Source organism: Mauremys reevesii, linkage group 13 (genome assembly GCF_016161935.1).
Source record: "Mauremys reevesii isolate NIE-2019 linkage group 13, ASM1616193v1, whole genome shotgun sequence".
Taxonomy (NCBI): Eukaryota; Metazoa; Chordata; order Testudines; family Geoemydidae; genus Mauremys; species Mauremys reevesii.
In genome coordinates this window covers 19178672-19197806 of record NC_052635.1, presented here as the reverse complement: position 1 = coordinate 19197806, position 19135 = coordinate 19178672, and the positions used below count along the sequence as shown (strand labels likewise).

General features: G+C 44.0%; 1 protein-coding gene across 6 annotated transcripts in view; it reads right to left on the bottom strand.

Annotated features, from left to right (window-relative positions):
- Positions 1-19135, bottom strand: part of RALGAPB (Ral GTPase activating protein non-catalytic subunit beta) — a 142874-nt gene that overhangs the window by 106126 nt on the left and 17613 nt on the right. For all 6 annotated transcript variants that reach the window (XM_039498169.1, XM_039498168.1, XM_039498170.1 and 3 more), the window contains exons 3-6: positions 18844-19046; positions 9051-9214; positions 8092-8278; positions 1928-2059 (exon numbers count right to left, since the gene is read on the bottom strand). In XM_039498169.1, the coding sequence (XP_039354103.1) occupies positions 1928-2059; positions 8092-8278; positions 9051-9214; positions 18844-19046 (686 nt within the window). The remainder of the gene's footprint in view (positions 1-1927; positions 2060-8091; positions 8279-9050; positions 9215-18843; positions 19047-19135) is intronic.

Here is a 19135-nt window from a genome sequence, read left to right as displayed (position 1 = left end):
AGGACTCTGCTTCCGAATTTGAGAAGTGGCTTCTTGGCAACCAAGGCGGGGCACTGCCGACTAGTGCCAGAGAGTGGTGCCATGAGTGAGGGAATTTGTGCCACACCATCATGACCAGCTTGCCCTTCACCAGCACCTGTCTTGGTGCCATGGTGGCCCTCAGTTCTGGTGCGGCCACTGACTGCTCCCGAATGGCAAAGGATGGTGGCACCCTGGGGGAAAGCGGGTCTCTCACAGCCTCCAGCATAGACAGTAAAACCAGGGCTGTCACGCCACGGTGGCTCTCCCTTAGCGGGGAGTCCAATGGTACCAGTCTCAACAACACCCTTTCCAGGGCTGGAGTTGACGATGCCACACACCCTGTTGGCGTCTCCAAGTGGTCCACCCCAGGTCGCACTCTACCAGAAGCCCTACCACCTGCAGACCTTGGGGTTGGAGAGTGCCTCCAGTCTGTCTTTTTCTGCTTTTTCTTAGGCGATTGTGCGCGGTGCCGAGAGTCCCGTGCCAAATTGATTTCCTCTGTGCTGGGGACTTTCATCGGTGCCGGAAGCCCCAAACCATCAGTAGCAAAGTCCTTTCTTGGTAACAGGGATGTGGAATGGCAATGCACCTAGGATGACCAGACGTCCCGATATTTAGGTGTTTGTCCTGCGTCCCGACCAATCTTTGGTCAGGACGCAGTTTGTCCCGACATTTTGCTCCGGCAGCACTCGTCTTTTTTTTTTTCCTCTCTCTCTCTCTCTGCCGGCAGCACTTGGCTTTTTTTCCCCTCCACCGGCAGGCCCCCCTCCCCCATGTCTCCCGATATTTTCTCCCTCTCATCTGGTCACCCTAACTGCACCACCTTGAGAGACTCCAGAGCACTTCTTACTAACCTAGAAATACATGGTTGCGATTCCCCTTGAGCAGCTCCAAAGAGGGACGAAGCGCTGCTTCCATATGGGGGAAACTTAAGTCTAGCATCCCTGTCCTTTTTTGTCCTGGGTCTGAAGCTCCTGCACCATTCCTGCATGTGGGCCTCTCCCAGGCACTTAAGACAGGTATGGCGTGGGTCACACATGGTTTGAACCCTTGAGACTGAGGCATACTGTGGTGCAGGGCGGCCTAGCCCCACTAAGCAGGGATCGCTACTACCTGTATTACACTACGTAGCTAACTACTAACTTAATCCTAACAGTAACTATGATCAATTTTTTCTGGAAGAAGTCCACTGAAAAAAAGGCATTTGCAGAATGCAAGGGATGAGCAGAAGTTCCAGCAACCATCACGGGTGGTAAGAAGGAATTGAAGAACTGGTGGGGTGGCAGGTCCCTATATGCCGGCGCTATGAGGGCACGACTCCAGAGGCACCAAAGCCGACATGATGGATACCACTGAGAGGGAAAAAAAAAACAAAAAAAACCCTTTCCCGCGGTCGTACATGCACACCTACATTGGAATGGACATGAACAAGCACTTGAAGAACAACAAAAAACGGATGCACACCCATTTTAAAAAACGTGACCTACAAAGATTTAATACCCCCACTGAGATGAATGGAAGCAATTCATATCTCCTAGAGCTATTGTTTTAGTCTTCCTGCTTACAATCTCGTAAGACAATCAGGTCACATTTTTTTCCTCCAAATCATAGGTTGGAATTTATTTATTTTTTAATATTTTTATTTATATTTTTTAAGGCAGACTCTTAAATTCTGCAAAAATCAGTAAGTTCAAAGTTGTACGAGAAAAAAGTGTTCTAACTCCCACTCACAGCGCTTGTTCTTGTGGCACTGTCACAATGAGCACTTTTGTAGTAGTCTTTATTCATTTCAGACACTTAACATTAGTTCTCTCTCCTTCCTGGGATAACTTCACTCACATCCAACATGGATTTGTTGATATTCTTGAACGCTTTATACCATGGTCATTTATAAGTATTACATTACCTCAGCATATGTAAAAAGCGAAACCAAGTCTGTGCAATGCACTCGTTGTCCATTTCAGGAGGAATCAGACTTGCATCTTCATCAGGAATTTTAAATGGAGGAAATGAAGGTCCATATGTAAAACGCAGCAATCTAGGGGACAAGTCAGTAAGGCTGTCATTGCATTAGTACTCCTCGCACTTGCACTGTATTTACATTTGTAAAAAGATGCACCATATATTGTTTTAAGTACATGTAAAATAAAAACTACTTACAAACCTTACTAAATAAATCATGAACTTTGTACAGTCATCCATTCAAAATTAAACATCACTGAGGGATAGCTCAGTGGTTTGAGCATTGGCCTGCTAAACCCAGGGTTGTGAGTTCAAACCTTGAGGGGGCCATTTAGGGATCTAGGGCAAAAATCTGTTTGGGGATTGGTCCTGCTTTGAGCAGGGGGTTGGACTAGATGACCTCCTGAGGTCCCTTCCAACCCTGATATTCTGTGATTTAACCCTCTCTATCCCATTCTTCTCAAAAGCTTCAGCTTTTAGCCTTGGAGCATGCCTGAAGTTCAGTGTGCTTGGATTCTGTCAGACTAAGAAGGCATTCCAGATGCCGGGGCCCTCTATGGAAACACTCTGCCAGCACCCCTTCACTGTTTAAAACCAGGGGAGCACCAGCTTGTGTGCCATGTGTTTTTTAACTGACAAGATATCGCACAACGAGAGAGGCAGTTTCTCAAGTAATTAGGTCCCAAACCACTTAGGGCTTTTATTGATCTGAATCAACACATTGAATTACACCTGGAAACAAAGAGCCAGTGCAGATCCAGGTGTAATGTATGCTCTCCATGAGGTGCCAAGCTTAGCAAGCAGACCCACTACAATCTGAAGAAGCTGAAGTCTCCAAACCGTCTTGAAGTATAGCACCATAGAGCACATTACAATGATCCAATCTCAAGGTGGTAAAGGCCTGGAAAACTGAAGTGAGGTCACAGTTGGAAAGAAAGAGTGATAACCTTCTGGCCAAGCAGCGACGGAACAAACCTTTTTTACCATCCAAAAGAAACTTAGGATCCAACCCACCGCCACCGCCAATTCCTCTACCTTGCAAACCCATGAGAAATGACAGACAGATTCCAATCAGAATTGTCTCATTCTTCTCCAAATTGAGTCCCTGCCACCTCAATCTCAAGTTTTTACTCTTCTCAAAATTATGCTTTGCCCCCCCCAATCTGTGTGTGTGTGGGGTTTTTACAAAACCTCACTTGGTATTTTCCACTCCAACTAGTACCCCATCTGAGCTAATTGAGACTGCTGTCTGTGACGCTGCATGGAATAAGGGTGAACATTTAAAATACTGATACCAATATTACAAAATAGCAATTAATAGTATACAAGATATACCTTACATGGCCTCAGTGGAAAAGTTATAACAATATCATATTTGGTAGATTATATCTATCTAATCTTTGTATCATGAATTATAAATGTGTGTGCTATATCTGTATCTCAAACTTATCCTGTGTTTCTGGGAGACACCCTCAGACAGATTGGCATCAGCACTATCCAGCCTGCTTGATGGCCCATCAAGGGCAATCAGCTGTACAATGAATCCATTGAGAGAAACTAGGGGCTACACCTAGTTGGGGGACATGTAGGGACACGCTTATGGACAGGGGACTCCAAATACTTTTCCATGCCCATGTGCTGTGAGTAGTGATGAGCTGCCAAAATCTTAACAACCGGTTCCCTATAAAAAGTTCTGATTTAAGGGGTGGGAGCAGGGGAGGGGCCGGGGGGGGGGAAGACATACCCATGGGGCCAAGGGCAAACTGCCCCACTTGCCCCCCTGGCAGCCCTAGAGCTTGCAGCCCCCTCCCCCCTTACCTTGCCGGCAGCTCAAAGCAGCAGGACGACTCAGGAGCTCAGCTGAGCTGCCCAGCTACTGGCCATGCTGTGGCTCTTCGGGGTGGGGGAAGTGGGGGAGGGCCCGGGGGAAGACATCCTCATGGGGCCAGGGACCCCTGCAGGGCCCGGGCCAATTGCCCCACTTGCCCCCTCCCATCCCCTCTGGCCAGCCCTGGAGCTTGCAGCAGGACCTGCCCCCCACCTTGCTGGGCCTCTCAAAAAGTGGCAGCAGGATGATTCGGGAGCTCAGCTGAGCTGCCCAGCTGATGCTGGCGGCTGGCCACGCTGCAGCTGGGGGGAAGCTGGGGAAGGGCCGGGGGAGCCTCAGCCTCCCCAGCTGGGAATCCTGGGGGCAACAGGATGATTCGGCCTGCGGACTGGAGTTCTTTGCCCACTCCCTGGCCCTTTAACAACCGGTTCTCCACGGAGGTCTAGTTTTAGCAACCGGTTCTTGAGAACCTGTGGGAACCGGCTCCAGCTCACCACTGGCTGTGAGCTTGTGTTTGGGACAAAGGATATACAAGCCACATGGCAGAGGATATAAAAAGCCAGCTGCATCATCTCTAGTTTGTCTTCGATCCTGCTTCTCACCTCTGGAATGAGTTTTCTACAAAGTGAAGCTTTGAAAAAAGGACTGATAGACCCATCCAAGCTTTGGATGTGTTTCACAAATACTTTAAAGGCCAGCAAATTCTCCAGTGCTGTTAAGAACCTGATATATGAACTCTGAAGTCATATGTACATGTATCTAATTGCTTTGACTCTTTAACAACTCTTCTCTTTTGTTTCTTTTCTTATATAATAAGAACATTTAGTTTTAGATAATAAAGGATTGGCTGGCAGAGTTGTATTTTGGGTAAGTTCTAAACAAGTATTGATCTGGTACTGTGTCTGGTCCTTTGGGGATAAGAACATCATTTTGTAAAGTGAACAGACTTTTAAGTAACTTCTCACTTTACTGGACTTAGTCACGGATTGGGGGCCAGAAACTGGAATGCAATAAAGGGGGCTGTGATATTTATTTATTTTTAAGCTTCTGGATAACTAGCGTGGGGGATCAAGAGCACAATTTTGTGACTGGTTACTGAATCAAACTATAGGGTTAACCACCAGTTTGGGGAGAATCCACTCTCCTTTTGCAGCCTGCCCTGACCGTGGCATTTTCAGTCTGGGCTACTCCAGGCACCTCAGGTCACAGGCCACACTTTTCATAGCAGCAAATTTGGGAGAACTTGTCTGTCCTTATGAGCACATGGGGCAAATTGTGGGAAGGCACTGGAAGCAATTTAGCATGTGAGCAATTTAGCCTGTGTCCTCACTGCAAAATGGGTGGGTTACCAGCTCAAGTGAAAGCAGAACCTGAGTCTAGCCTATACTCCAGCAGGGCCAACTAGCCTGGGTTTAGAGCATGACTAAATTTGGGTGAAAGGTTTGTTTTCTGGTGGGAGAGCCGGTAAAGGGCAACATCTCAGAAGATTCCCAATTAATTCTGAAGTGAAGAAATACTCTTAGATATCAAAATATTAAGTTTTTACATACACATGAACTCCTATGTGACTAGCCAATCACCACTGTTTTGATTCAGGAAACCTACTCTGAGCATATTACTAGCAGTCAAATTCAGGAAAGTTGTTTATTAAAAAGTCACTTTGCCCTTTGGAAGTTGGATTAGAATTTCTTTGGGCTAAAGGTACTCATGCAGATTTGAAGCACCACTGATCTTAAGGTTAGCATAAAAAAACCTCAGCTCTTTATATATTAGATTTAAATAAGCAAACAAATCCACAACAGAAGTACTACATTTTACACAAATGTCACAGAACCCACAGGTTACTCTATATGCGTGGCATTAAAACTGTTAGACATCAGAGGGCTGTAAGATCTGAGCATAAAGCGTATGGAGTAGCAGTGGAACAGAACACTGATGCATGCTTTAAGGGGGTTACAACTGTTTTCAAATCAGTGAATCATAAAAACACAAACACAGCTAAATCTAAGCAGCTAAAAATAGCCAGAAGAATTGTGTATTTAGTTGTGCAAAATAAAAGATGCCTCACAAATATGTATATATATGTATGTATTGGGAGGAGGTGAGTAGCCTTCAGTGGTGAAAGAGCAGGTTAAAGACTATTTATAAAAGCTCGACATGCACAAGTTCGAGGGGCCGGATCCAATGCGTCCGAGGGTGCGGAGGGAGTTGGCTGATGTGATTGCAGAGCCATTGGCTATAATCTTTGAAAAACCCATGGTGATCGGGGGAGGTTCCACATACTTGGAAAAAGGCAAATACAGTGCCAATTTTTGAAGGAGAATCTGACGAACTACAGCCTCACCTCAGTCCCTAGAAAAAACATGCAGCAGGTTCTCAAGGAATCCATATTGAAGCACTTGTGATCATGAACAGTCCATATGGATTCACCAAGGAAAAGTCATGCCTGACCAACCTGATTGCCTTCTATGAGGACATAACTGGTTCTGTGGATATGGGGAAAGCAGTGGATGTGATATGCCTTGACTTTAGCAAAGCTTTTGATAAGGTCTCCCACAGTATTCTTGCCAGCAAGTTAAAGAAGAATGGATTGGATGAATGGACTATAAGGTAGACAGAAAGCTGGCTAGATCGTCAGGATCAGTGGACAGCGATCAATGACTTCACTAATTGGCAGCCGGTATCAAGCGGAGTGCCCCAGGGGTCAGTCCTGGGGCTGGTTTTGCTCAACATCTTCATGGATAATGGGATGGATTACACCCTCAGCAAGTTCACGGATAACACTAAGCTGGGGGAGAGGTAGACATGCTGGAGGATAGAGATAGGGTCCAGAGTGACCTAGACAAATTGGAGGTTTGGGCCAAAAGAAATCTGATGAGGTTCAACAAAGACAAGTTCAGAGTCCTGCACTTAGGACAGAAGAATCCCATGCACTGCTACAGTCTGGGGACCAACTGGCTAAGCAGCAGTTCTGCAGAAAAGGACCTGGGGATTACAGTGGATGAGAAGATGCATATGAGGCAACAAGGGCACACTGTTGACAAGAAGGCTCACAGCATATTGGGCTGCATTAGTAGGAGCACTGCCAGCAGATCGAGGGAAGTGATTATTCCCCTCTATTCGGCACTGGTGAGGCCACATCTGGAGTACTGCATCCAGTTTTGGGCCTTCCGCTACAGAAAGGATGTGGACAGATTGGAGAGAGTCACAGAATCATACAATATCAGGGATGGAAGGGACCTCAGGAGGTCATCTAGTCCAACCCCCTGCTCAAAGCAGGACCAAACCCAACTAAATCATCCCAGCCAGGGCTTTGTCAAGCCTGACCTTAAAAACCTCTAAGGAAGGAGATTCCACCACCTCCCTAGGTAACCCATTCCAGTGCTTCACCACCCTCCTAGTGAAAAAGTTTTTCCTAATGTCCAACCTAAACCTCCCCCTCTGCAACTTGAGACCATTACTCCTTGTTCTGTCATCTGGTGCCACTGAGAACAGTCTAGATCCATCCTCTTTGGAACCCCCTTTCAGGTAGTTGAAAGCAACTATCAAATCCCCCCTCATTCTTCTCTTCTGCCGACTAAACAATCCCAGTTCCCTCAGCCTCTCCTCATAAGTCATGTGTTCCAGCCTCCTAATAATCTTTGTTGCCCTCCGCTGGATTCTTTCCAATTTTTACACATCCTACTTGTAGTGTGGGGCCCCAAACTGGACACAGTACTTCAGATGAGGCTTCAACAATGTTGAATAGAGGGGAATGATCACATCCTGCAGAGGGCAAAAAAAAATTATTGTAACAAGACTAGGTAATACTGTAACGCGTTGGATAACAGAGATATTAAGATTATACACAGATACAAAAAGACAATATACTGAACTGTTCATTTATGGAATGCTAACATTTACTAAAAATATGAACATTAAAAAAAGATTCCATACAACCAAACTTCATAGATATTGAAGTTTACCTGGTTTTAATAGATATTTGCTTTGTTTACCAAAAGGTTTTGGATGAGCTGCTCATTATTCAAATTTGCTATTATCTGCAAAAAAGTATGACCAACCATATGATAGATATGGTTACTGTAGCTGCAGTTATGAAATAATGGACATGCAGTTATTCTGCAAATATTGGAATATATTTGTCCCTTTAAAACTGGATTCCACAAATGAACAGAAAATACAGAGCTATGAAAGACTCCATTATCACAGAAAACTGGCTGAACAACATACACTGTAAGTGTGTTCATCTCAATGTCAGTTTCTTTTGAGGTTTCACCTACCTGGAAGTAAGGGCACAGATAACCTTGCTCCACTGCTCCACTACAGCAGGGTGATGCCGCCAGTTGGCCACCATTTCTTTGGCAGTTTTCCAATAAGGGGGTGTTGGAAAGCACCGAGTGCAAGCTAGCAACCACACTTCAAACAGCACACCAATCAGTTTCTCAGCCAGATTTTCAGCAATGCCACCTTATGCAGGAACAAAACAAACATTTAAAGCCATTTAAGATGCTAGAGCTCTTTCAGCCATCTCCCTAGGAAACCCTATTAATCCTAAAAGGAATCTCATGGCTATCATGCTCATATCACTTTGAATTTATATAGATTTTATTTTATAAGCAATGTTTAAATACCCTTAAATCTATTCTGATCTACAACAGTACCATTTGCTTACTTTCTACAGGTGCATCCATGCTTTTAAAAAGTCGAAATGTTAATAACTGATAGTGTAAAGCCAAGCCATATGGTAATGCGAACACCTATGCAACAAGGGATTCACCTACTTAGACATATTAGCATCACAGTAACACATCACAGAGAGAAAAAGAGAGAGAGAGATCGATCTGACCATGAACTTATTAGTTTACAGGTGGGCAGATACTGACATGTCTTCACACTACCTCTCTAGCTAAGGGAAAATAAAGATAATATGTAGCTGACAGACAGAACTATGGGACCACCAAGACAGAAGACCCAGTAATCTGAGTTTATAGTTGGATGGACCATCATGTGTCTTGCAGAGTATGTTTTGACAATTCGTATAGGACAAAAATTGTTTAAGCAGGTTCACTTTCAGGCCATCCAACTTTAATTCAGAGTTTAAATACTAGAGATGAGTTGTTGTTCTTACATGGCCACCAGCAACTTTTGATTGTTTTTCAACATGAAAACAAACTACACTCAGGGGCCAACATCCCTTATATCCATAAGAGAAGCAAATGAAAAAAGTTAAGACACAAACCTTGCACAGTGGGAGCTGCCAGAAGAGTGTCATTAATCTGTAGGAGAAACAACAATAAAACCTCCCAAGTTTCTCGAGCCATGATGGTTGACTCACGAGCCAATTTCTGGACAGCCTTCAAAACCTGCAAGCATAGTCTATTCTGACTGGACCCTGGGTCCTGCCTATAAGAGAAGAACATTATTTGAGTCTCTCTCTCTCCAAAAAAAAAAAAAAAAAAAACACAACAAAAAAAAACAACACCCTATAACTTTGAGATTGACTACAGTACCTAAAATTCACTGTGTTATATGCAAAAGAACTTAAAATGGCAAGATTATTGAACCGAACTTTGAGCTAAGGTGATTCACGGGAATTCAAGTCTGCCTCAGTGCAGTGAAGTATATAGTACAATAGCTCTTTCATATGACACTACACAAACATGCACTCATACAAAATGCTACACAATGTACACATTTACAGTTAGAGAAAGTAGAGCTCCTTTGCATTATATTCCAATTGCTAAGTGAATGGCTCATCACCTAATGCCATGAGACCATGTAAAACGCATAAAGACACATATGGGGTAGGCAGAGAGGCAGAATTAAAGTGTGGTATGTATTATTTTGATTTTTTAAGAGTGTTCCTAATTATTCCAGGCACATGTAAATTACAAAGCTTACCAAATAAACCAGTCCCCAATCTTCCTCACCCATTCATCCCAGGAATGATGACTTTCACCTACTCCTATCTATAGTCACAGCATCCTTATTTAATATGTATATTACACTAAGCTCAGTCAGGATGGGGATCCTATTGTGCAATATGCTGTATAAATATGGACAGTGACAGGATCCTGCTCCAAAGAGCTTATGATGCAAAAAGGGTATGCTGAAGTCACAGTTAGATTGGCAAAGATGAAGGAGCTGACTACCACATTAAGTATTTTTTTAAATGGCATAAGGAGAGCAAAAGGGATCCTGACTTGCTTTTTGTCAGTCTAATCTGCATATCCTGCACTCGATACCTCACACGTCACCAAAAAGGAGCCCACTTATCCAAGAGAATATATCCTAGACAAGACAAAGATAAACCTGAACATAATGGAGATATCAGGACTCACTTATGGCCAAATGGTATCTAATTCAGAAGCAGGAGAGAATGGTGCTAGCAAACTAGTTTGACTTCTTTACCACCTCCTCCAACACTTCCTATCCCCAACTGACCATAAACCTACACCCTCCTAAGCTTTTTAAAAATTATAGAAAAGTCACTGGAATAGGAAAAACAGATTAAGGAAGTCCTCTTTATATAGAGAAAGCTTGGTCACGGAAGCCAGAGTTTTAATACATTAGCTCTTAGGGTTATCCCATCATGAAATTATTATTGACTGACTCTCACATACCACAGCAGAGTGAGTTTTGATGAGATTGAAGGGGTAGAGAAATCCAGACAAAAAGCCATTTTATGAAATACAAAGATGAGATAGGGCAAGTGACAATGACAAAAGCTTTTCCACAGCACTAGCCCTTATATATCTTCTGTCACTCCATTCTTGATGACAGGATGCCATTAACATCATAAATTTAGAGCATGCAAATGTCATGCATGAATTCCACCTGATTAGGAAGGGCAAGGCAAAAGCACTCACTCCATGCTCACATGTTCAGGAGATTTTTGTGATGGAGGCAAACAGTTTGAAGCAGCAACAAACAAAAGGAGTTCAGGGTTTACAGAAAAGGGAAATTTGGGCCAGATTAAGGCATTTCAACAGAGTACCATCTATAAAAGATGCCCCATACATAGTTTTAAGGCAAGATCTGCCAGAGCCGGAGCATTTTGTTCATCTAATGCAGTGGTTCTCAAACTATTGTACTGGTGACCCCTTTCACATAGCAAGCCTCTGAGTACCACCCCCTTATAAATTAAAAACATCTATATATTTAACATTATTAAAAATGGTGGAGGCAAAGTGGGGCTTGGGGTGGAAGCTGACAGCTTGTGACCCTCCATGTAATAACCTCACGACCTGCTGAGGGGTCCCGACCCCATTTGAGAACCCCTGATTTAACGCAACTGGAAGCCTGTGTGGCACTGGGGCATTATCTGACTGTAATAACTGCCACTGCTATTGAATTTTAGTAATTCAGTGCTTCTTGAATCAAGCAGGGTAGCTAGGGTTAGGGTTCATTTCATCAGGGCTAGAAGTCAGAGGCTAATATGAGAGAAAAGAATGTAGGTGACTTCTTTCTGGTTGATCATCCAGCTAGGAGCAATTCCAAGTTACCCTGCTCTCGCTCTCTCATTCATATTCATTGTTCTTGATGCTATTTCAAGGCTATGGGTCTCAAATGTGAGCACAGAGTAACTGTTTTAGCACTATAACTATTGCAGGCATGGGTTCTGTACATATTGCTGTTTTAGGGGACTAAATGTTGGTATGAGTATTATAAAAATGTTTATAAAAACACTTACTTTTGGGGGCATCAAGCCTTTTTCAACCTGTCTGTTCTCTACCTGCCATTTCAAGTCTGCTCGTTTGTAACGAATTAGGTTGACCCAGGATAGCCAGCCTTCCTCATGCATTCATCTCCTAGACTGAGGATGTGCACTTGAGCTACTTTAGATATCAGCACCCTCTTATCACAACTCTGGACCACTGTGCTCCTGGCAGCCAATAGCTACATAACTTCCTCAGGGTGGGGAAGGAAACTATTTCACCAGGACCAAGAAAATGTATTTATGGTGTGGACTGAATGCTGTAATACAGGAGTATGGAATACTTTTATTCCACAAAAAGAGCCCGTAGAAGTATTCTCCTGAATTCTATCCCCACTAGCACTTCCCATAGTATCTGAGCCTCTCCCACTTAGAAAGAAAGGGGAAAAAAAATCTATATAAGGCTCTTAGTAGACGCATCATCTCTCACATAACCATTCAGCAGTCTCCCCGGCCTACTTTATTTCTAGCCTACATACGACAGGTAAAATTCCTCTGAACTCTGACAACGTGGACCTTAATTCTGTAGCAAGGTACCTGGAGCTGTAGCCTCTGTGGGAATTGTGGAATTGCTCTGGAAGCATCTCATATATTATAACTGATGTTTTTATTGAACTAAATATGAAAATGCAATCCGCAGAGCCTTACTTATGTGGATATAAATTAAATTGATTCTATGCAGGCTCCCTATTTTCTGGTTTTCATTGTGCCACAGAATTTTAGGTTGATAATGCATAACTTTCAGAGCTGTCAGGGGAAGCTGAAAGTTTTGGCAGTCAGGTAGGAAACAGTTGGGGCTTTTGGCACCTGGAGAGGGCCAGGAGACCATTGGGATAAGCACATTGGGTGGGTGTTCCTGTTAATGTGATTTATGTCAATCACTGGACAGCTGAGTCAGTACTGCCATGAAGAGAGAACTTCACACCTTTTAGATCATCATACTAGGCTCTTTACAGACTCATGAAGACAACACTTTAAGGATGCACTTGGTTCATGCTTTCAAAGTCTTCATCACAGCTTCAAAGGGGAGCTAGGGCTCCTAGATGCTACTATAATACTGTTTTTAAAAATTGATAAAACAGAAGCCTAATTTTAATGTCATTTTTCTTAGTCCTCACCTTTTCCCTTACCCTTCTCAGAAGTGAGTATCTGAAAATTAACTAGAATTTAAGTAAGTTTAATACCCTTAGAAGGATGGCCAGTGGTTAGAGCATTAGCCTAGTAATTGGGAGACTTTGGTTCAAGTCCCTGCTCCACCAAACAACCTCCAAGACACTTTGACTCTCTGTGCCTTAGCTCCCCACCCATAAAATGGAAATAGCAGCACCTCCCTACCTGAGAGTGTTATGAGGGTAAACCTATTAAAGATGATTAAGGAGGACTCACTGCTGTAATGGGGGCCAGTAGGACTGCCTACATACAACTGAGACTGCTGAATATTTCCTTCATACCCTCCACAAATCTTATTTAATCCTTAAAGATAACAATCTTATCTAGATACTGCTGCTTCTCTAGCCTGCAAGACCAGCTTGTGAAATCTCACCCACAACAAGCACTGACTTAACAGAAATTGTGCCATCACAGAGCACCTAGTCTACAGCTGCAGGGATCAGAGTAATTACAAAAAGACAATATAATAAAATCACTAAATGCCTTTGAGAGTTTCCCTTAATCGGTGCTTGAGAATGCAGATAGGAGGACAGGGTTGGGGATTTCTCTGCCATGGTTTTTTGCTTGTTTAAGTAGTCTGATGATCATTTTATGCTTACTTTTGACCTTGCTTTAATATAAAACTAAAATGCCACTTCTATCTGTGGTCTGAGACCAAGTCAAAACTAAGATTATTAAATATTCAGCTATTAGAATTTGAAGCAAGTTACTGAATATCCTTTTGCTTTGCACTTTAGAGCTAATCATACAGATTAGCATTAGGTCTAGTCCTATGCTATAGTGTAAGAGTAGGTTGCGGTAAGCGCTTACTATGTGGTCATGATATGTGTTTTGAACTCACGCTACAGGCATGCAATATAAGCACAGTACATCCATCTACACTAATATATCCTGCAAGGCAAATGGCTTAGTTGCTAAAAATTTTTATTAAACAGGCATGTGAACTGATGTGTTAAGCTTGGTGATAGATAATGTAATTTTAGAGTCAGCCACTGACAGATATGCTCCTCTTCTTCCTCATTTAATAGTTGTGCGAAGTGCTTAAACAGATCATTGATTTGTATGTTGTCATAATAGGCCAATCATTCTTAATCACTAGATCAGAGTGTAGATTCAAACTATTGAAAACACATGAATGGTGGTTGCTGTAGACTGCAAAAACTGCTATCCATGTATTCAACGGCAGCTTCAAGGATATAGATCTGATCTTCCTGAAGCTTTGCCTCAACAACCAGAAGTTTTTACCTCTTCAAATTCACCCTCCCAGTGGACATAAAGAGTAGGATAGCCTTTATCAGTTTCACCAGGCACAGCACTTCCTAAAACATATTTTTATGCCCTGTGTTACATCAGCTGTCCCAGATTCCATGTCTACTTTGACAAAGTAAAAAGTTTTCTAGCCTGCATAAATCTGATGTAAATTGTCACCTGCTCAGCTTCTGACATAGTATTTCTAACTCTCAATGTGCACCTGAGACCTCTAAGATTTTGCCAATAGTTCTCTTAAATATTTAAAATCTGCACTTGATTTCTAATCTGAATTTTTCTAGTTTCAACATCAGATCTCATTATGCATGTCAATTTAGTTAACAAGATAAATAAGCAGGAGAATATTAAACTATCTGCAAACTTACTATTACAATGATTTTATCCTCATAGTGTTTACACTGGCATCCAATAAACTGATCATCAAAAAGGGGTCTTCGATGCAAAGGTGAAGTAATGCAGTAAACTGGCAGAATACCACAGGACAGGATGGGACTGGGAAAGAATAGCAATGAAACTCTGCTATTCAGTGAATGTTTTTCCACCTACCAGACCAAATGGCATCTTATTGACTATACTATCATCTGGCAGCAAGATCTACAGGACATATGAATAACTGCAGCCTTGCACAGGATAGACTGCTGGATAGACCATCACATGATACGCTCCAAAACTGTATTTGTTAATATGGCAAGCACCCCACAAGTCATCATTTAAATCGGTGGTGGGCAACCTGCGGGCCGTCAGGGTAATCTGCTGGCGGGCCACAAGACAGTGTTTACACTGGTCGTCTGCAGGCATGGCCGCCTGCAGCTCCCAGTGGCCATGGTTTGCCATTTCTGGCCAATGGGAGCTGCGGAAAGGTCAATGTAAACACTGTCTTGTGGCCACTGACCAACTGGATTTAAACCGATCAGATAGCTCAACATACAGCAATTACGAGATGCAGAGCTGCGCTTATGTAGCTTCAACAAACATCAGAGCAGCTCTGCCTGACCTTGCTGGCTTGACTACTAATGTAAACAGCGAATGGGCATCTCTTCACAATACTATACATTAAGCAGCTTTTGCCATCTTGGGTACAGCAAAATGATGTCACCAAGCCTGGTATGATTAGAATGACGCAGAAATCCAACAGCTACTAATTCATCTTCCGCTCACCCCCTGGTTATTTTTAGTAAAGTCAGACAGGTCACAGCTCCTGTGAATTTTTGTTTATTGCCCGCAACTGTCATGACTTTTACTAAAAATAACCATGACAAAGTCATGAGATCAAAGACTTCTATGCTGCTTTGAAAGATATATATGGTTCTGCACAAACTACTAACAAAGGAGACATCTTATCAGGGATGCCAACAGCATTTCAGTGATCTTCTGAACCAGGGATTGGCAACCTTCGGCACGCAGCCTGCCAGTGTAAGCATCCTGGCTGGGCCAGTTTTTTACCTGCCGCGTCCGCAGGTTTGGCCGATCGCAGCTCCCACTGGCCTGGAGTGGCGAACCATGGCCAGTGGAACCTGCGATTGGCCAAACCTGCGGATGCGGCAGGTGAACAAACCAGCCCAGCCCACCAAGGTGCTTACCCTGGTGGGCTGCATGCCAAAGGTTGCAGATCCCTGTTCTGAACACAGCAGCCAACACTGTAGACGAGGCACAAATAAAAGCAGTGGATCCGTCAACATGGACGCAGCCCGATCCTTTGATGGAGTCGGCACTGCAATCAGTGCCATGGGGAACTGCAGGGATCTGATGGTATTCCTGCAGAAATAGTCAAGCACTGAGGAGAGACCTTACTGAGACAACTACATGGAGATTCTCTCAACATACAGAGTATTGAAGATGTACTGCAAGACTTCAATGATGCCACTATTGTCACCACATACAAGAAGAAAGGTGAAAGTCCAACTGGGGCAACTATCACAGTAGCTCATTACTTACGTGCACTGGAACGATTCTGGAAAGAGTACTCTGTCTGCTATGCAACATCACTAATGGTGTGCTATCAGTCTCACAATGCTGTTTCAGGACAATGCAAGGAACAGCAGACATGATATTTGTAGCAAGTCAGATGCAGGAGCAATGCAGAGAATAACAAGAGAACCTTTACACCTGTGTTCATTAACTTGGCTAAAGCATTTGACACTGACAGCAGAACTGCACTTTGGCAACTATTACATAAGTTTGGTTATCCAGAAAAATTCAACGTTCTGAGGCTATGGCATAAACGAAATGCTCAGACGAGTCTGTGCACATCGGTTCAGTATGACCCATTTCCTATCACTAATGTTATTAAGTTGGGCTGCATAATTAATCCAATTCTGTTCAATGTCTTCTATTGAGCAACACTAAGTGATGCTACAAGAGACCTGAACACTGGTATCAAGATAGGAAACCTATCATCTGGAAAATTATTCAACCTAAACATGCTGCAACCCTCCACCAAGATCTGAGGCAGTTGTTGATGAGCTGCTGTATGCGAATGACTGCACTCTAGAGAGACGTACTCAAGAAGAGATACAATTGATTACAGACAAAATTGTAGTCTACAAAACAGAGGCTGACAATTTTTATTTTATTTTTTTAAAAGAAGTCATGTGTCAATCTGCACGAGGAAACCCTACAAGAAACCGGAAGTCACCATCAGCACACACAGCTGAATGCTGTTATAGACTTCTGCTATCTTGGCAGCATATTGGTGAATGTGATGCTACTCTAGACAAGGAGCTGACAAGTTGCATTAACAAAACCAGTTCCTCATTGGCAGACTATCAGGCAGAATCTGGCAGCAATATTGTATTAAGCTTCAAAACAAAGCAAAGAGATCAAAGCAGTTGTGCAGTCCAATTTGTTTTATAAGTGTGAGCCCTGCATCCCATCAAGCTTCTAGATCAGGGGTGGGCAAACTACAGCCCACAGGCCGGAACCGGCCCCTCAGGGCCTGTGGGATTGCACCCCTGTGGCGCCGTGGACCGCGTGTAGCTCTCAGAAGCGGCCAGCACCATGTCCCTGCGGCCCCCAGGTCGGGAGGGGGATAGAGTGCTCTGTGCATTGCCCTTGCCTACAGGTACCGCTACCCCCTCCCCAGCTCCCATTGGCTGTGGTTCCCCGTTCCCAGCCAAGGAGAGCGTCGGGGGAGGTACCTGGAGGCGCAGCAAGGACAGCACACACAGAGCCCTCTGCCCCACCTCCCACAGGGGCCACAGCACTTCCTGGAGTGGCATGGGGCTGGGGACAGGGCAGGTATGCAGGAAGCCTGCCCTGGCCCCAGTGCGCACTGCTGCCACCCCAGAGCTGGTTTAGGTAAGCGGCGCTGGGCCAGAGCCAGAACCCCTCCTGCACTCCACCCCCCCAAATCCCTGACCTAAGCCTCCTGCCTGCACCTCGCACCCCAACCCCCTTCCCTGAGCCCCCTCCTGGCCTCCGTGCCCCTCCTGCACCCCAACCCCCTTCCCTGAGCCCCCTCCTGGCCTCCGTGCCCCTCCTGCACCCCAAACCTCTTCCCTGAGCCCCCTCAGACACCCCACACTCCTTGCCCTGAGCCCCTTCCTGCACACCCTCCCACATCCCAACCCCCTGCCCCGGCCCTGCATACAATTTCCCCACCCAGATGTGGCCCTCGGCCCAAAATGTTTGCTCACACCATCCTAGATAAATTCCATTTATGACAACTGCATACCATACTCTGCATCAAACAGCAGAATAAAGTTCTGGAATGCAGCCACTCCGCAGGGATGCTCATCGCATCACAGTTACACTTGGCTGGTCATGTGTTCAGGATGAATGATACCAGAACGCCAAAGCAGCTGCTGTACAGCAAACTGGAAGTAGATAACCACACACAAGATGGCCAGAAGAAATGCTTCATAGACACACTGAAGCATAACTTGAAGCAGTGCATCATTGACGTCAACAGCTGACAGTCATCAGTAACATATAGATCACCTGACAAGCAGTAGTCAGCAATGGGATATTCAGAGACTAATCACAGTATGGCTCTTGAGGTACAGAGGCTGAGTTATAAACAGCAGCAGCTTCAGCAGACAGACTGTAATCCCTTCCTCGATCTTGAGCTACATATGCATTCAACATAGAAAGGACAAAGCGTATTACCACTGTCAGCATGATCTTCGGTCATGGACAACCACCACCTATCCAAGAATCATGTTTGCCCTCTTAGCTACAGAGCCACACTAGGAGCTCACATTCCCTTGGTTATCTACCATGATCCTAAGTCCTTTTCAATGTCATTGCATTCCAAGATACAGTCACCCACCTTGTATGACCTACATTCTTTGTTCCTATGTATAATGATCTTACATTTGGATATAATACACAAGTTTCTAATTTCTTAATCTGCTCAGCCTCTGGTGCTTTGTACTTATTTGGCACAGTCTTCAGTATCACCCTCTGTTGATTCAAGCTAATAAGTGCTCTTGGGTTTTCTGTTTTTGAAACCACACACCAAAAGCCTGGCAGGGTGATCTGATGTCCAAACACATTTTTAAATTCCCCTCCCCCCCAAAATCATGCAACTATCCATGGACGTAGTCCTTGTAAGAAGTGTTTAGAGTAGTTAGTGTGTAAGTCAAGGACTGATTTGCAAATTAAGTTGTCTAACCATGGCAGCAAAAGCAGCTGCCTAGTTTGCAATTCAAAGCTGCAACAAATTAGAGTGGCCACCTCCCCTGCTCCCCCAACTTCAGAGCCAGTTGTGTTTTGCAGCAGAGACAAGTAATAGTTTCATTTGCTAGCCAAACCCGAGTAGGATTTGTAGTAAAATAAAATTGCTGGCCTTTCTGGCAAAAGAACTACATGACTACAGCAGAGACGCCCAGACCCAATCTCTTCCCTCCCCAGTCACTACAGATCTGTGTCTCACCTTGGTACGAAGAGATTTTGTAGATGTTTGAGAATGCTCTGAACATAAAGGTTTGGTTCCTTAATAACAGGTAAAGGAATGGAGTCTTTAGGTAATACAAGAGCCATAATCCAGTCAGTATATACATCAACACAATACTTCACAGTATCACCCTCCAATGGGAGGGTCAGTCCATAACAAACCACCTCCATGGTCCATTTTACCTAAACAAAGAAAGGTGAGATTGTTAAAATACTGTATGTACCAAACATAAGAGCATGTCTACATGTTCCTAAACAAGCCCAATGGTGCC